This window comes from Primulina huaijiensis, chromosome 3, assembly GCF_012295235.1.
Source record: "Primulina huaijiensis isolate GDHJ02 chromosome 3, ASM1229523v2, whole genome shotgun sequence".
Lineage (NCBI taxonomy): Eukaryota > Viridiplantae > Streptophyta > Magnoliopsida > Lamiales > Gesneriaceae > Primulina > Primulina huaijiensis.
In genome coordinates, this window is record NC_133308.1 from 4,392,287 (window position 1) to 4,409,663 (window position 17,377).

Sequence of the window (17,377 nt, forward strand, 5' to 3'; positions counted from 1 at the left end):
AAAATTCACAAATGAAAGTGGTATATTTATATGTATGTTAGATTAGATTAGATTTATAATAAAATTCTATTTCATCTTTTAAAAAAATAATTGTCAATTTGTTTTCCTGATTCCGTCCTTGTCGGTTTATGAAATTTGAATATAAACTTTACGTACACGTGATTTGTTCAAGCAACAAAATTGTCCAACCACCAAAAATGTTGTGGATCATAGCACACAATTTAATATCCGTGCATGTCGTACACCTCTTGGTCTAGATTTTCGTGCCCGTGCATATCCGGCCCCATGCCTACCCCGTGTAGAAACCGTGTCAAGTTGTGGCCATGAATGCACATGAAGAACATGCATCCTCCCACAAAACTACGAAACCATCACCATCGCTGGAAATTTCATCGAAACCGCGAAAATTTTATTCCCATGTGCGATTCATTTGTCATATTTTATATGCAAAACTGGCAGCTTTGGTTGATCGATCGATTCTCACGCTCCATCTCAAGATATTTTTACTTCCAAGTATCCAACTTTCTTGTAAGTGGTTTTCTGGAAGCGAACTGTTCTTTGCACACTAACTTACCTGTTCGGAATCTTTTTCTTTGCTTTTGTTGGTTTCGGAGTGTGTGCGTAAATTATGAAGGTGGGTGTAGATTGTTTGAGTCTTGTTTGAGAAGTTGTGAGCTTACATGGTGATTGAATATTTGTCTGATGTGGAACTGCTGATTGAATCAATCCCTGAGTACTATTGCTTACCGGCACCAAATGTGTCTTGAGTGTTTTTTTTTATAGTTCAAAATTTGGCTTTTTTTAAAAAAAAATTAAATGTGTCTGAGTATGAAAATTCATTGAATTGTGAGAGCAGCTCTTTATAGCATTTCAAAATTTCAAAGGTGTGAGTAAAGTGAACTTCTTGTGCAGAAAACTGAAACTAGGTACTGCTTTTGCAAATTCAATTGAAAATCAATCAAGAATGAAGCAATCCAACGTTGGGCGCAGAATTGGTAAGTATGAGATTGGAAAGACAATCGGCCAGGGTTCGTTTGCAAAAGTGAAACTTGCTAAGAACTGCGAGACTGGACAATCCGTGGCTCTAAAGATTATTAATAAGGATATGGTCCTCAAACACAAAATGACTGAACAGGTTATTGAATCATCCAATGCCCAGCAGAGGGACTTTTTAGTTCTTCTTGATGTTTTAGCTTGATAACAAATATTTATGCATAAATTTGGCAGATTAAACGGGAGATAGCAACGATGAAGTTGATAAAACATCCCAACGTTATTCGTTTATATGAGGTCAATCTCATCTCTCCATCTCTGACTCTAAGTGAAAATTTGCAATCCATGACTCTTTTGTTTTTATACTGAAAATTAGCAAGAAATGCATAGCCATAACGAGAAACTCTCCTCGGGAAGATCTATTGTCTTTTGAGCTGACATAAATTATCTGTTATTTGGAGAACTAATTCTTTTCCTAGTGTTGCCTGCTAGCTTGATATTCTTGTCTTTCTTCAGGTTATGGCGAGCAAGACCAAGATATTCATTATTATGGAATATGTCACAGGAGGGGAGCTCTTTGATAAAATTGTAAGATGAAACCTCCCTACACAAACATATCTTGGCATTTTAACCTTCTTATGAAACCATATGGTAGAAAATCATGCTTTTGTGTAACGATTTCATCTTGGCTCCACGACTTACAAGTTTGAGGAGCTCTCCCATCTGATAGGCTAGTTTTTAGAGTTTGGACTATCCGCCGCTCGAGTATATGACCTAAATTCTGTGCCTTGGTTATACCATGAGTATTCAATTATTGCACTGAGTGGATTTTGATATTTTTCACTTGATCCATTCAGTTTTGGTAGTAAAATTTATTAGAAACATTTATTTAACTTGTCTAAAACATTGTGTTAATTGATGAAGGCAACTCATGGCAAGATGCAAGAAGATGAAGCTAGAAAATATTTTCAGCAGCTCATTAATGCTGTTGATTATTGCCACAGTAGAGGAGTCTTTCACCGAGACCTCAAGGTAGGTGACTTTGCTTTTAGAATATCCTTTTAGCATTTCTCTTGGAATATTTTGTCAATATTGTAACTTGATAAGTTACATTCAAACCCTGGATGAGAAAATTCAAACTTATATTTTACTTTTCCCTAACTGGTGCAGCCGGAGAACTTACTACTGGATACTGCAGGAAACCTCAAAGTTTCCGATTTTGGACTAAGTGCTCTATCCCAGCAAATCAGGGTGAATATCAGATTCTAGAGGATGATTTTTGTCACTTACTACCATAGTCTTGTGGCATTATTTTATACTTTACTCTGAACATTTGCATCATATAATGGAAACATGATTCAAATACACGAAATGATTAATTTGGCAGGATGATGGTTTGTTGCACACAACATGCGGAACTCCAAATTATGTTGCTCCCGAGGTAAAATAAAAATTTCGCAAAACTCTCATATCTTGGTTTAAATTGAAACAAATCATTTTTTTCTCTGATTACTGATATATTCTGATAAATGGGATAATATATATCTCCATAGGTTCTCAATGATCGAGGCTATGATGGAGCAACTGCAGACTTGTGGTCTTGTGGAGTCATACTCTTTGTATTGCTTGCAGGTTACTTGCCTTTCAACGATAGTAATCTATCGAAACTATATTCAAAAGTGAGTGTTGTTTTACTAGTGCATCTTTTTCCCTTGTCTCTAAAGTTCTCACCATTTTAACCGTAATATATCCAGATATCTTCTGCAAACTTCACTTGTCCTTCCAGGTTTTCCAGTGGTGCCATCAAATTAATCACTCGGATTCTCGAACCAAATCCTGAGAAAGTAAGGTCGATGAAATTTCAATACATGCAAGTAAATTGAATTTGTGCAAGTTTTATATGGTTCTCTTGCTTTGCAGCGAATTACTATCTCCGAAATTCTGGAAGATAAGTGGTTTAAGAAAGATTACAAAGCATCAGTTTTTGATGAGACGGAAAATATGAACTTGGATGTTGATGAAGTTTTTTCGAAGAATTCTGAAGTGAGATTATAAAAAAAATCACATCGGCCAAAAAAGAAATTCAAAAATCGGAAAAGCTGATAATTGAGTTTCTTATTTGCAGGAATATCTAGAAAAAGAGAAAAATGAGGAGCAACCAGCTGCTATGAATGCCTTTGAGTTAATTTCCATGTCAAAAGGCCTCAATCTTAAGAATCTATTTGATATAGAGCAGGTCGGTATTCTTGTTTCCTCACCGCAGATTATGCAATGTGATAGCTAGAATTGTCATACATAATGTTTTGCTGGCATGGCAATGGTGCAGAAATTCATGAGGGAAACGAGGTTCACTTCTAAACGTCCAGCCAATGAGATAATCAAGAAAATCGAACAAGCTGTTAAACCTCTTGGCTTTGATGTTCACAAGAAGAGTTATAAGGTATTACTAAATTTTCCTGGGTACCTGTTCCAGTTTTAAGTTTTTTGAAATTTCATTCATCTTCTCGCTACTTTTTTGAACCCATTCTTTCTACTGACTCACAGATGAGCCTTCAAAATATAAAATCTGGAAGAAAAGGCAACCTTAATGTCGCCACTGAGGTATTTTCAGTCACTTCACGTTGCATTTCATACAAGTCCGGCTTTCGGATGTTTCTATGCTCATAACACAAGCATCGTGCTTAGGTATTTCAAGTTGCCCCTTCTTTCCACATGGTTGAGGTAAAAAAGGCAAAAGGAGATACTTTGGAGTTCCACAAGGTGCACTCAGTTTTGCTGTCGAATTTCTTGAAAAAGCACCTTCTCCGTCCACGTAAAATTTCTGGGTTTTTGTTTATTTGGTGTTTTCCCTATGCAGTTTTATAAAAATCTGTCGACCAGTCTTGAGGATGTAGTTTGGAAAACCGATGAGGACATTCAAGAAACAGGTTAGGGGTATTCTTTGATTTATATGAAACAAATACGTCCTGATTGTAATGTATACTCCTTGTAAACCACAAAAGCAATTGCAAAACGGAGCCTTTTAGTTGAGGATGCGAATTTTTTTTTTTGGGAAGCTAAATTTGCATATTATTTTATATCTTTGGAGCATTACAGACTAAATTTTCTGAAGCTACATAACTATATTTTCTCTGCAACCGAAAAAGTACCACCAGTTGCTTATGAAACATCAAAACCAGTACCGAACATTGAAAAAATGAAAAAAAATAATCGAGGAGCATTCATTTTTTATTTCAACTCTCCTTAATTCGATGATCCATCGTGCCTAATGGTGATCTTTGTATAGCTTTAACTTGTTGGAGCTCGAATAGAACCTCAGCCATCGAAGGCCTATCCTGAGGGTCATTGTTCAGGCACCGTAATGCAAGGGAAGATGCAGCCTGTGCACTCTTTTTGTGATACTCACCCCTTAACCTTGTATCCATGACTCTTGAAAATTGCCTCGAATCACCTATAAATGGCTTAGCCCAATCTACCAAGGAACCTCCAATGGTCACATCGCCCTGTGCTCGTTTACCTGATAGCAGCTGTAGCAAAACAACCCCAAAACTGTAAACATCACTCCTGGGAGACAAATGGCCTGTGATATTTAAACGAACATGGAAATCTTGGCTAAGTTCAGTCTAATGTAACACAAATGATTGACTTAACACAGTGAGATGGTCTAAGAACATGATGGAAAACCTATAGCCAAATATTCTGGTGCAGCATAGCCTAATGTACCAACAACTCTGGTTGAAACATGACTTCCATCGCCAGTGGGACCCTTTCGTGCAAGGCCAAAATCTGAAAGCTTTGCATGAAATTCCTGCAAAGGGCAAGCATGAAATTCCTTATGACATCATTTAACAGAAAATTCGGGATTGGTGCTGATACAAAGTAAATCAAGTGTTCCAACGCATACCGAATCAATTAGTATGTTAGAGGGCTTCAAGTCCCGGTATATCACATTGGTGTCTAAACTATGCAAGAATGTCAATCCTAATGCAATGTCAACTGCAATTTGCATTCGCACAGCCCAAGCCATTGGCTGTACCCCTCCTGGACAAAAAAGTGCATTAACGTGCATAAATTTAGTCTTCAAAGGATCAAAATTTTAGCTCGGAGTTGTTTGAGAAAATGAATAATCCCATAAAGGAAAGAAAATGTGGGGAAAATGCACTTTTAAACAAATGGTTCTCCAAGCTTCCTTTTGGCATGAATTCATAAACTAAATGCCTGTTCTCGGATTCCAAGCAGTACCCGATCAGCTTCACCAGATTTTCATGGTGAAGCTTCCCTAAAAAGTTAAGCTCAGTCTGCAAATTTGATAGCATCAAGAAGGTCATTTCACCTAAATGAAGGGAAAAAGAGCATAATATCTTGACCAATAATTTTCCAAGAAACTCGACAAACTCACAAGCCATTCCTTGTGCCCTTGAAAACTTTGTGCCTTGAGTTTTTTGACAGCCACAACCATCCCGATTCCTGGTTTGCTTGGAGCCAGAGTGTACTCATGGATCCATCCTTTGAACACATAGCCAAAACCTCCCTCTCCAATGAGACAGTCGGAGGAGAAGTTTCTCGTTGCATTTCTTAAATCATCGAGGGTAAATGATTTCAGGTTGCTGGATATGGGTTGATCATTTACTGATACCGCAGAATCATAGTTGAGCTTGCACGAGATTGTATCCTTTGGACCCTGTTTTGCATGGCCATGAGCTACGGCTATCCTTGATCCTAAAGAAAATATTAAAATGGTGTACAGTTATTTTTTGGATCGAAAAAGTTTTTTAATTATCATATTTCCGCAACACTGCTCTTAGGCCTTAGCCATCTCCTAAATGGGCATCAGCTAAAACATCTTTCTGACTCAAAACTAATTCCCATTTGCACATGCACAGCTATGAAAACCAGATCTAGTAGCAACGTGGAAAAATGAAATGAAGAATCTCACGCAATTTTAGTAAAGAATTCATACCAAAACCGTGCCCAGCATCTGAATCATCGATCTGAGCAGCGCTTCCGAAGCAAATCCCCATCTCCGACTAACTGGTTTGCTTTCAGCTCCCCCGGATATCGAGTTGATCGAGAACGAGAATGAAATTTAAAAAACTGAAACAAACCCATTCGTGTGCATTTCAAAACCAAATCAATCTCGTGCTCCGAATATAATATTGGAGAGTATGACGAAAATCTCGATGGATTTTAAGCACAATTTTTGACTGCCATGGAATGTTGAACATGTTCAAAATCAATAGCAGGCATCTAACTGGTCCAACATCAGCAATTTTGACTTCTTAACCGGTCGTCCTATTTTTTTATCTTTAGAGTTAAACGCCGACAGTAAAAAACTTTTTGTATGTTTGACTAATTTTTTTTTGAGTAGGTTTCTTGTGATATGATTTTATGAATTTTTATTTATGAGATGAGTCAATCGTACCGATATTCATAATAAAAAATAAATACTCTTAGCATAAAAGTAATATTTTTTTATGGATGATCCAAATAAGAGATCCGTCTCACAAAATACGATCCGTGAAATCATCTCACACAAGTTTTTGCCTTTTTTTATAATTGCAAAAATAACAACTAATTTCATATATATCTCATTGTCTGTTGTCATTTCAATTTAAAATCAATAAATATTTTAATGATTGAGTAAACTTGAAATCCATCCTAATTAACATGAAATATTATATAAAGATGAATTTGAATTTTATGATTTTACGTATCTAAAACTACTTAGAAATTCATTTATTTGATACTTATCAATCCAAAATCAACCTTATATTTTTTTAAAATGTCAAAATATACTAAAAAATTTTAATTCAATATTCTACCACTTCTTATTCTAAATTCCACCCAAATCAAACAGCACCATCTCTTTTCAGTGTCTCACCCAAATGAAAATAACAATCTCCTCAAATTTCTAGTTCAATTTTACATATATAACGTGTGTTCTTCCGCCGCTGGTATATATTATCAATTAGAGATGGTAACTGAAATTTGCTTAATAAAATTAATATTTACCTTAACGACTCTGACTAGAATTTATTGAATTCTTCACACAGAAATATAAAATGTAACCAATTGATAAAATATTAGTGGATGAATAATAATACTGCTGGTGATTTAAAAAATTGTTAGCATAACAAAGTCTAACTTCACAATAAATCCTATTAAAAACCAACCTCGGAAAATGCCGTCTCTCTAGAGAGATCCATTATACTGCAATAAATATTAAAAGTGCACCGTTGAACTCATGCTACATGATGACCCAATTTTGTTGGTCTATCTACCATCAGAATGTTTTTTTTTTTTTTTTGGAAACTACTGATTAAATGGTGACTAAAGCTAATGTTGCAAAAAAAAAAATGGATTTCTTTGAATCGGAAGTGAAATAAATTTATTTGGAATCAACTTAAAATAAAAATTCGAACAAATCAAACAAAATCAACAAGTTTATCCACTCCACCACAACCGCTCAATAATTATGATAAAAAAATTTTGTGTTTTAGCTATCATCTAATCATTGTTTTTTTGGTACAAAAAATGATATTTCAGAGGTAAATAGACCAAAATATCGAAACTCAAAAGTTATAATAACAAGATCAAAAGGTTGAAAAATTAGCGAACATAAACAAAAAAAATACAAATTACTGGATCAAAAGAAATATCATCTCATGACGATTATTATATAAATCATGACCTTATCATGAATACCAAAAGTAGGCGGCTTTTTGAATTTTGGATAGAGCTAGGTTGTGGATAATGGAAGAAATGTGGATGTGTATAGTTTTGCTACGATCCTTTGGAGTATTTGGCAAGCTCCCAACAAGTGGTCCGGTGTCCACTCAGTGGCGGAGCCAGAAATATAGCTCTATCCGAACTAGAATTTTAAACTCTAAAATATTTAATATTTTAAATTGATTTATCCGGACTAATATCATAATATTCCAAAATTATACAAAATTGACATCTAAATTTTTTTTAAAAAAATTTGGCTACCCGGGCTTTACCAAGCATGTGGCTCCACCCGTGTGTCCACTTTGCACAGGTGGAGACCCCCAATGTTAATGTTCATGCAGCGGTTCGAGAAGATTTGCCTTTCTTTGGGGTGGGGATCGTTGGGAGAGATATATATGATATTGTCTTGTTTGCATTTCTGTCGGGCCAGTTCGATCTACATCTAGCCGAGGCTCATGCAATCTTTGAGGGGTGTGTTGCAGCCAACAGATGCATGTCTCAGGGCTGGATTGTGGAATCAAATTCTCTATCGTCCCGTAAGCATCTTGCTCCTGAAGCTTTCATCACATAAATGTGGTACAATTCTCTCCACATTCATCAAATCTAGTAGCCCATTTTATACTTTAGCATTTTCTTAGTTTGCAAAGATCTTTTGTTCGGGAAGATAATCTCCCTAAGTGCGTGGTTAACTTCAGTTGTAAATGAAGATCATTCATTCCTTTGCTCAGCAATAGAAATGCTAAGTTATCAGATAAAACAAAATATTGACAAATTATAAAACTTCAATTTATAAGTTTACAATTACAATTTTTTCAATAAGAATAGTATATGATACTCACGGGAAATTTAGGGTCCGATTCCAGCAAGTGTCACTAGTCCAAACGCAGGTTTCGAAATTGTCTTGAGCCTGAAATCACGAATAAGACCGTTAGAAGGGGGCCGGGAGGGTGTCCCGACGTAACCCCTCCGACGCTCAAGTCAGATACTGAGGATATATGAGAGGAGCTGCTAAAAAATAATATAGTGAATGAATTATCATACGTTCAAACCTGTTATTTATAAGAGAATATCTGGTCACTTGATAGATTTGTTTTCCATTTGAGCTAGGGATAGATCAGGGATAGTGGGCCCATCCACGGATATCAGTATAATATAATACAGTATATAGTTTAGAATTTCTAATTTATTTCGAAAATATTGTTGAAAAATAATAATATAAAACTTCCGAGAAAAAAAGTTCTGTAAAACGTGTTCTCCATCCCAGCACTTTTTAGTTGATGCACAGCATTTGCCCGCTTCGCCTCTGCTTTGCATTCATTTTCACTTGTAGATTCGCTGGCTGCAATGGCGCCTGCTCCCCACAAGCGCAAATCGCTCCCGCTACTGCTCATGCTCCTCCTCGTTTCCCTCTCGATGTTATTCATCTTCTCTCTGTCCCCCTCAAATCCCAAGCCCCAAATCCAGCCCCTGCTGCGTCAAAACCCAATCCCAAACCTGAACCCGAACCAGAACTTCACCTTCATCATCAAAGTCCTCACCTTCGACCGTCTGGCGTCCCTCTCCCGCTGCCTCATCTCTCTCTCCAAAGCCCACTACGATATCAACGATAAAGTTCATCTACACATATTCGTCGATCATTTTCGGCAAGATTCCTCTAATGGGTCGTTGGATTTAGACCAAAAATTGAATCTATCCAGGAAGATTCTCGATTTTGTTGATGGGTTTGATTGGAGTTTTGGAGAGAAGTTGGTGCATTATCGAACTGCAAATGCTGGGCTTCAGGCGCAATGGATTGAGTCCTGGTGGCCCACCTCGGATCACGAGTTTGCCTTTGTTGTTGAAGATGATCTGGAGGTTTCGCCACTCTATTATAGGTTTCTATCTGACCTGCTTACTGATTTTGATTAACCACACGCGTCGAATATGTTTGTGTGTCATTTTGCTGTCATTATGCTTAGGATCGAAGTAGCGTCATAATGATATATTGTTTTATTTCTCGCGATAGGTTTCTTAAGGTCGTGTTTATGAATTATTACTACAATGCCTCCAATTTCAGTCCTTCGATTTACGGGGCATCTCTGCAGCGGCCTAGGTTTGTGCCAGGTAATGTCTTTCCCTTTTTATTTTGTCTGTGCTTTCTTATTAGGACATTAACTCGTTGAATTGAGTTTTGCTAGTTAAGGTGGTCAGAAAGTTTAACAAATTTAGACTGTTGTAACTTAGTTATATTGTTTCTCCAGTAGAACTGCATGCAAATGAAAACAGTGTGTTTAATGCTACAGTATTCGTAGTCTGAAGCTGATTTAGCTTTTATGATTAGATCAAAATCCCAAATATTTATCCTCTTATTGGGATTTCTTTTCATATTCAATGCATGACAGAACTTTCAAAGCTCTATAATGTATGTTTCCCTCTTTAAGAAGCAGATCGGATGATTAATGGAGTTAATGATACTTATGGCATCATCTGTCCTACTTCACCTCTCATTTTGCGTGCTCGATCCTTCAAGTTCTGTAGTGATTCCCGTGAATATGTTTGTAGTATGGGCGGTGGTTGGAGTTTTTACCTGACATGTATTATGATTGCTCTGCTCAGGTAAACATGGAAACAAAATACAATTGGATGATGGAACTTGTATTTTCTTGTATCAGTTGGTTGGCACTTGGGGCCAGCTTCTGTTCCCAAGACCTTGGAAAGAATTCCGCCTGTGGTATGACACACATAAATCAAAAAACATGAAACCGTTCTTGGAGGGAATGGTAACATTTTATATGAATCGCTATATACTTTCATGCTCATTTCTCTGGCCTTAATTTTCATTATTGCTGAATCAGGTGACAACCGGCTGGTACAAAAAGTTAGGAGAGAAAATTTGGACTCCCTGGTTCATTAAATTTATCCAGTCTCACGGGTACTTCAATATTTATACAAATTTTCTTCATGAGAGAGCACTGAGCATCTCTCATAGGGATACAGGTGTCAATTATCGGAAAACAGCGGGCCCAGATTCTTACTTGGTGGATGAAAATTCTAGTGATTTTAGCATGTCGAAGCTATTTCCTCTGAATGATCTAAAGTGGTATGATTTCTGCTTTAGAAAGGTGCTTACTAATAGAATTGTGGATAATTCGCGTAATCTTGGGCCTATCCTTCAATCTGTTCAAAACAATAACTCTGTTATACTAGTAAATCTATATAGAGTACACGAGGCAGTTATCAGGAATATGCTCTGCCACTTTGAGAAGCTGAATGTTCGAAATTATGTATTCGTTGGCCCAATGTCTCATGTCTTGCTAGATCTTGCAAGAAGGGGTCATCCAGTGATTGATGCAAGCCACTATTCTGATGTTATCAACCTTGCCAAGTCTATCACATTTCAGGATTCAACTGCCGAACTTATCAAAGAGATTATAGTGAGTGCTTATGTGACTAGAAAGAGTTTGGATCTTGGTTATAGTACCTGGGTGCTGGAAGGAAATACGCTTCCTCGTACCGGTGACTCATTTTACGATTCTTTTGGCCGCGGAAAGGATGTTTTTATTGGTAAGACCACTGGACTTCTTTATGTCCGGAGCTCATCCTTGACTTTGAAGATTTGGGCTGACGATTTCGTGTACAAGATTGTTTCGCTGCTTGATGCATCATTAAAGGACTCGGTGACTCATGGCAGCATTATGTTAGATGTGGTCGAGAAATTACTGGAGCATCAGAGAATCAAGTTTGATGACGTTGATGCAATGCACCTTGGCTTGAGTTTAGGAATTGTTCATGCCAACTCAACCACGTCATTTAGGAAAGAAAATAAATTTTTATACTGGTCTTCTGAAACAAAGTTGGATATAATACAAAGGCAACTTGAACATTTAGATCTGTGGGTCGTTGATGGCGATTTTTCTTGCGTTGGCGTTTTTTGTCACCCATCATAGGATTTGATGTTGTGACTGTTATTTTCTGACATCGTATCTTTTGGAGAACAGACTGATTATTTTCCTACAAGTTTAGCGTGAACAACCTCAATTTCAAAAGAGCGAAGTTTGGAAGATAAAGAGATTGACTCAACGCTATTGAATGCCATTTTGTGGCAATCAAAGAGTGATACAATGTTGGTCTGATTGCAAAAGCAAGCTAGTTGGCAGCTCGGCTGAGAGGACATCTGAAAGCATTGTTATTTTTTCTGTTGGAGCAAAGACAGGCTGGATTTTAAAACTTGTTTCGTACAGAACTACCAAAATTTTGTGTATATTGAAGATGGTTCTGGAAGTTGGTGAGAAACCACAAATTAGCATTTGAGACAAAATGTAAAAAACATCATTCCGAAGCTTACACGACCTTATTAACCCTCATCTGGTGTGTAGCTATGAATTAGAGGATCAAATTTTGTGCTGTGGATGAACTTTGTGTTGTATTAATTGACTCTTGTCTGGTACTTGTAGTTTCCTTGGAGTCATATGAATGATATGATCAACTGAAAACACGATCAATTAATTGACAAGAGTAGTTATCTGGTTTTTAACCTTTCCATGTATTGCTTCTTTTCCAAAGATTATTGACATAATTGAAAGAAAGAAAATAAAAGAAAGGAAACTCCCTCTTGCAGCTGCAGAAATTGGAAAATATTTTCTCGCAGAGTTCAAGAACTCATGGATATCCTTACTTCTGAACGCATGATCAATACTGTTCATCTGTTTCTTTAACATCTGATCTGTACTTGTACCATGATGCCGGTCATGGTTGGTAGATAGCAAAATGGAGGCTACTAAGGATGGCTAAAAACCAGTAAAAATAATCCAACCTGTTATGGTTCAAATCTTTTGCTTCCATCCAGCCTTGTTTAATTGCTGTAACCTTCTCTGTCATGGCATTGACGATTCTAACAAATATACTGCTAAAGAAATACCCGAAAGGTAGTGATAGCAATGAAATAGAAGTGGAAAGAGACCTCATTCCAGATGGAGCTTCTTTACAGAATAACCCTGAACATACTGATATAATATCAAAGATTTATATTCTTAAACAACATTGATATCATACATAAAATTTATCAATATTTTTGAAGAATTTTGATCAATAATATAAAATTTTGTTGATATTTCTTACGAATATTGATTTATGATCTACTATATAAGATATGTTTTATAAAAACTCTTGTGATACAGTTTAATTTTATGATACAGATCTCCTATTTGGGTCATCCATAAAAAAATATTTTTTTAATGTCAAAATATATTATTTTTTATTGTAAATATAAGCAGAGTTGACTCGTCGTCTCATAAAAAAACTTATCATTTGCTAATATTTCCGGAGAATATTGATTTAATGTGTAGTAGGAATATATATTTGTGTTTTGATTAAAAGTTTTCTTCAGTAAATGATTGATTTATATGTGCGTGTGTGTTACAATGATTGATTTATATGCTCTGAAAGATGAAATCGGTTTCTACAATTTTTCGCAAAAAAACCGACCCATTTCATTCCTTGTTTTTATTATTAAAAGAAATGTGTCAGCTATGTCATATAATATATACTAATACACTGACGCACTTGTATAATATTTTTATTAATTCATTTAATTTATATTTAAATAAAGATCAAAATATAATTATAAAAAATAGCGAGAGACCACACTGTAATTTTGATATATAATTTTAAAAATAAATTTAAAAATAAAATAATAAAAAAATGATTTCAATAAGAATTGAACATATAACCTAAACCTCAAGAAACAATGACTCAATCTACTGAACTACATATAATTTGCATTAAAATCTTAGCATTTTATTAATATATATAATTATTGAAACAGACCATGACACCAAAGTTAGTTACTCTAAGTGTCTCAAACTTAATAAAATAGTATAGATGTAACATAATTCAAAAATATATATTTTGATACTCACTGAAAATTTAAGGTCCGATACCAAGTGACACTAGTCCAGACGCAGGCTTCAAATTTGTCATGATCCTGAAATCACGAAGAAGACCGTTAGAAGGGGGCCGGGAGGGTGTCTAGGCACAGCCCCTCCGGGACACCATCCGACGCTCAAGTCAGAGACTGAGGATATAAAGGGAGAGAAGCTAAGGGTGCTGCTGAAAAATAATATAGTGAATGAATGAATCGTACGCTCAAACCTCGTATTTATAGGAGAATACATGAGCCTGTCATGGGCCCTCCACCTGTGTTAGAGATGGGCCGGAAGTTTGTGCCTGATCCATTCCTGGGGTATCATATTTATTCTAAAAATGTATTAAATAATGCTCAATATATTTTGCCTCGATTCATTTCATGAGTCCACAAGGAGATTTGGCAAAATATGAACAATAAATTCAAGGTGGATTTGAATTCTTATCTAAGATAAATGAAGAAAAAAGAAATGTACGTCTTAATTTTTCCAATTCCCATTTTTTCATCTAATTAATATGATGCATTATTTGAAACGAATGTGATGAGATTAATAAACACAATTTATATATCATGGTAATATTATTTATTTAAGAATAATAATATTTTATGTCACTGAAAATGAGATATAAATCATAAAATACCAACACAAAGATTTAATATAATAACTTATTGATAGTGCATAAAAATATTGTTCAAGGAACATGAAGTTATTATTGAATAAATGAATAAAAAGTTAAAAATTTTAAGAATTTATATTGAATTATTAAATATAATATCACTATCCATTTTTCAAATTAGAACAGAATCCTTCACGAATGAAAAAGTTATTATAAATATTGGTCAATGACTCGCAACCTGATGTTTGTGAAAATATTTATTGATCAATAATAATCTTTGGTTGATTAATTATCAAATGCCTCCAATAATCTATTTAAACCATTGATTTTGAAAATAATGCATCATATTTTATGTATTAAAAGTTGTTGGTTGTGCATTAAATAAAAGAAAATTATCCTAAAGAGATTGAAGATATGATATAAATATTTTAAATCTTATGATCCAAACAATTAACTTTTTATGACGTAATTTCTCGATTGTTATTTTAGTAAATCAATGTCTGGCAACATTGAAAGAGACGAATATAGAAACTAAAAGTATATAAATAAGAATGTGTAATCTTTTTCGATCGATCCTGTTAAATTTAAATTGAACATGAAGTGTAAAGTGTAGTTTTCAAGTTTATTCTTTGATACAATAACCTTTTCAAAAGAAAATAAGAAACTGATGATCTTGAAAAATAACATATATAGTAACCTCATAAGATGTTTGAGTATATGAAAATTACGAAAACAATGAAAGTATTCGATATCCGTGCATTTTACCTGTGAATGAATCTAATATACGTTAAAAGCGTGATTGACCAATTGGTTTTAAAAAAATATGTTTTACCTCGAAAGAAAAATGTACGAGATAAAAGAAGTAAAAGAACATATCGAGAAATGATTTTAAAAAGGACCGATGAATATATATATATATATTGTGTTGAAAATTATAATGTTGAATGTTGAAAATTAGGTAAAATTAGATGTNTATAAACACTACATATATATATTTTTATATGGTGAATTATATAATATTGATAACAAATGTTACAACGTCTGGAATAGAACATTTACGCTCGTCGCCGAAGCCTAGCTGTGTATTACAAGTATTCAACGGCTGGATTCATCGGTAATATAACACTTATCCAAATACAACGGCTAGGATCATCCCACGCCTTGCATATCTATCCGCTGCAGTTTTTTGTCCCCAAGTTGACATCTTCTCCCTTGAACGGTATCCGGCGTTCTCTTCGAAACTCACGCGCCGCCGCTCTCTCGCTCTATGTATACGGGTATATAGATTGTTAGATACACGCAGGTACTTGTTTTGCTTGTTTGTGTGGAAATATGGGGAATGCGAATGGCAGAGAAGGCAGTGAAAGTGGCGGCGGCAATGAGGTGTCGGAGATATCGAGCCACACGCCGAGCGAGCTTGTGGCTTCCGCTGATATAACGCGCTGCGCTCCAGCGCGTGATCTTCGGCAGACAAGTTCTCCTCTCTTAGGTTCCTCTCAGGTGCGTTTTCTTGTTCTCAATCTGCCTGTATATGTAGGATATGTTACTTGGTAATGATTTACCGCCGGCGGATTGCTGCTGTAAGAATCCATTCTGAGAGAATAAGATAGTTCTGATCAGAACACGTAGTCAGCGCTAACATCTGTTGGCTTGTGTAAGAGCTTGGGAGTAAGATTTTTCTTGATTTGATTGATGAATCCATTCCCTTGTGTATATTTATAGGCTTGCTCTGCCCATCCTTCAGAATTTTTATGTATTTTCGGTTGTTTCATCAATTATTTTGGCACTTTTGATTGTCATTACCATATTACAGTGTGGTGGGGATATTTTTTCCTGATGTTTTCGTGGAGATCATTGTCATACTCTTCGATGCTCAAGCTTTGACCTCCTTGGTTTCGAAGAAACTTGTTTTGATGGTTTCTGATCAGTTCACATACCCGATGTTTTCTTTCTCCTTGACAGACTCCAGTACTTTCTCTCCCGGAGGATGGTGGCCCCTCATCCAATCCATCGCAGCAGAATGGATCGCAGAGAGCTGTGGAGCATACCCCTGAACAAGGAATTCCTATTATCATTAGTTGGAGCCTTGGTGGTAACAATGTCTGTGTGGAAGGATCATGGGACAACTGGAGGTCAAGGTAATTTTCATATTCGTGCCACATTGAATTTGTTCGTCTGCTTGCTCGTTTTTGGATTTTATTATCATGATAATCAGGATTTACGATGCACTGCGTTGTTTGGCTTATGATCCCTTTTGAGAAGATGGCTTTGACTTGTAAAACTTGTCATGGATCCATGTAGGAAAACACTCCAAAGGTCAGGTAAGGATCACTCCATTCTCTTGATCCTGCCAGCAGGCATACACCGTTACAGATTCATTGTGGATGGCAAAATGAGACATATCCCGGATCTCCCAAGTGAACCATATGAGATCGACTGTCTCTGTAATCTTCTCGATGTCCGTGTGAGTGAACATTTGAGCTTATTTGATTATGCCTTCTATAACTTTTGTGTTCATGAATTGATGACTTGCATCAGTGTGCCAAGTTATCTATGAAATTCACCTTATAGTTACTTTTCATTTTCCTTGTGTAATGGTCAAAGACTAATTTGATTTGTTTTCTTCACGAACATCATTGATTTGTATCTTATCCCAGCAAACAAAAGCAGCAGCAATTTAACATGAATATGAATGCAAATAATTTGCCTGCATTTGTGTGGTTCTTTGATCAGTTCTCTTCCATATCAAACTTGAAACCCTTCGTATCTCCAGGATTATGTTCCAGAAAACCTCGATAGTGTAACAGAGTTTGAGGCTCCTCCATCACCAGACTCCAGCTACAGCCAAGCTTTCCTAGGAGATGAAGATTTTGCCAAAGATCCCATGGTGGTTCCACCTCAACTCCAATCAACTGTTCTTGAATCAGGAAACTGTAAAGAAATCGTTACTTCTTCAAAACCACAGCATGTTGTTCTTAATCACCTGTTTGTAGAGAGAGGATGGTCGTCTCAACATGTTGTTGCTCTTGGTCTGACTCATCGGTTCCAGTCCAAATATGTGACCGTGGTTCTTTACAAACCTCTCAAGAGGTGATTCTAATCCTTCAATACGAATGCAGCTTTGGTTTAGGTTGCT

The 17,377-nt window shown here is 35.9% G+C and overlaps 4 protein-coding genes across 7 annotated transcripts; 3 read left to right on the plus strand and 1 right to left on the minus strand.

Moving 5' to 3' along the window:
- Positions 1–384: 384 nt before the first annotated feature.
- LOC140973214 (CBL-interacting serine/threonine-protein kinase 3-like) lies at positions 385–4,023 on the plus strand. 3 transcript variants are annotated; one of them, XM_073435842.1, is made up of 15 exons: positions 385–528; positions 913–1,135; positions 1,228–1,290; positions 1,510–1,581; positions 1,918–2,025; positions 2,164–2,244; positions 2,381–2,434; positions 2,547–2,672; positions 2,748–2,837; positions 2,914–3,036; positions 3,119–3,229; positions 3,320–3,433; positions 3,538–3,594; positions 3,679–3,753; positions 3,851–4,023. In XM_073435842.1, exons 2-15 carry the CDS (start codon positions 965–967, stop codon positions 3,923–3,925), a joined length of 1,320 nt encoding a protein of 439 aa, XP_073291943.1. In that variant the 5' UTR covers positions 385–528; positions 913–964; the 3' UTR covers positions 3,926–4,023. The 3 variants fall into 3 exon arrangements, with proteins under 3 accessions (XP_073291943.1, XP_073291944.1, XP_073291942.1); XM_073435843.1 differs by having other exon boundaries at positions 505–634; XM_073435841.1 differs by lacking the exon at positions 385–528 and adding an exon at positions 535–767 and having other exon boundaries at positions 828–1,135.
- On the minus strand, positions 3,904–6,277 carry LOC140973215 (probable serine/threonine-protein kinase PBL3). Of its 2 annotated transcripts, none has more exons than XM_073435845.1 (6): positions 5,954–6,277; positions 5,393–5,674; positions 5,156–5,291; positions 4,898–5,034; positions 4,678–4,801; positions 3,904–4,573 (listed from the first exon to the last, which is right to left on the minus strand). In XM_073435845.1, exons 1-6 carry the CDS (start codon positions 5,978–5,980, stop codon positions 4,227–4,229), a joined length of 1,053 nt encoding a protein of 350 aa, XP_073291946.1. In that variant the 5' UTR covers positions 5,981–6,277; the 3' UTR covers positions 3,904–4,226. The 2 variants fall into 2 exon arrangements, with proteins under 2 accessions (XP_073291946.1, XP_073291945.1); XM_073435844.1 differs by having other exon boundaries at positions 5,393–5,712.
- A 2,730-nt stretch (positions 6,278–9,007) lies between these two features.
- Positions 9,008–12,235, plus strand: LOC140973213 (uncharacterized). The gene is made up of 4 exons (XM_073435840.1): positions 9,008–9,596; positions 9,728–9,825; positions 10,318–10,481; positions 10,557–12,235. The coding sequence occupies exons 1-4, from the start codon at positions 9,067–9,069 to the stop codon at positions 11,646–11,648; spliced, it is 1,884 nt and encodes a 627-aa protein (XP_073291941.1). The 5' UTR covers positions 9,008–9,066; the 3' UTR covers positions 11,649–12,235.
- Positions 12,236–15,322: 3,087 nt separating this feature from the next.
- On the plus strand, positions 15,323–17,370 carry LOC140973217 (SNF1-related protein kinase regulatory subunit beta-1-like). Its single transcript, XM_073435846.1, has 4 exons — positions 15,323–15,741; positions 16,204–16,379; positions 16,543–16,705; positions 17,015–17,370. Exons 1-4 carry the CDS (start codon positions 15,574–15,576, stop codon positions 17,333–17,335), a joined length of 828 nt encoding a protein of 275 aa, XP_073291947.1. The 5' UTR covers positions 15,323–15,573; the 3' UTR covers positions 17,336–17,370.
- The last annotated feature ends 7 nt before the right edge of the window (positions 17,371–17,377 follow it).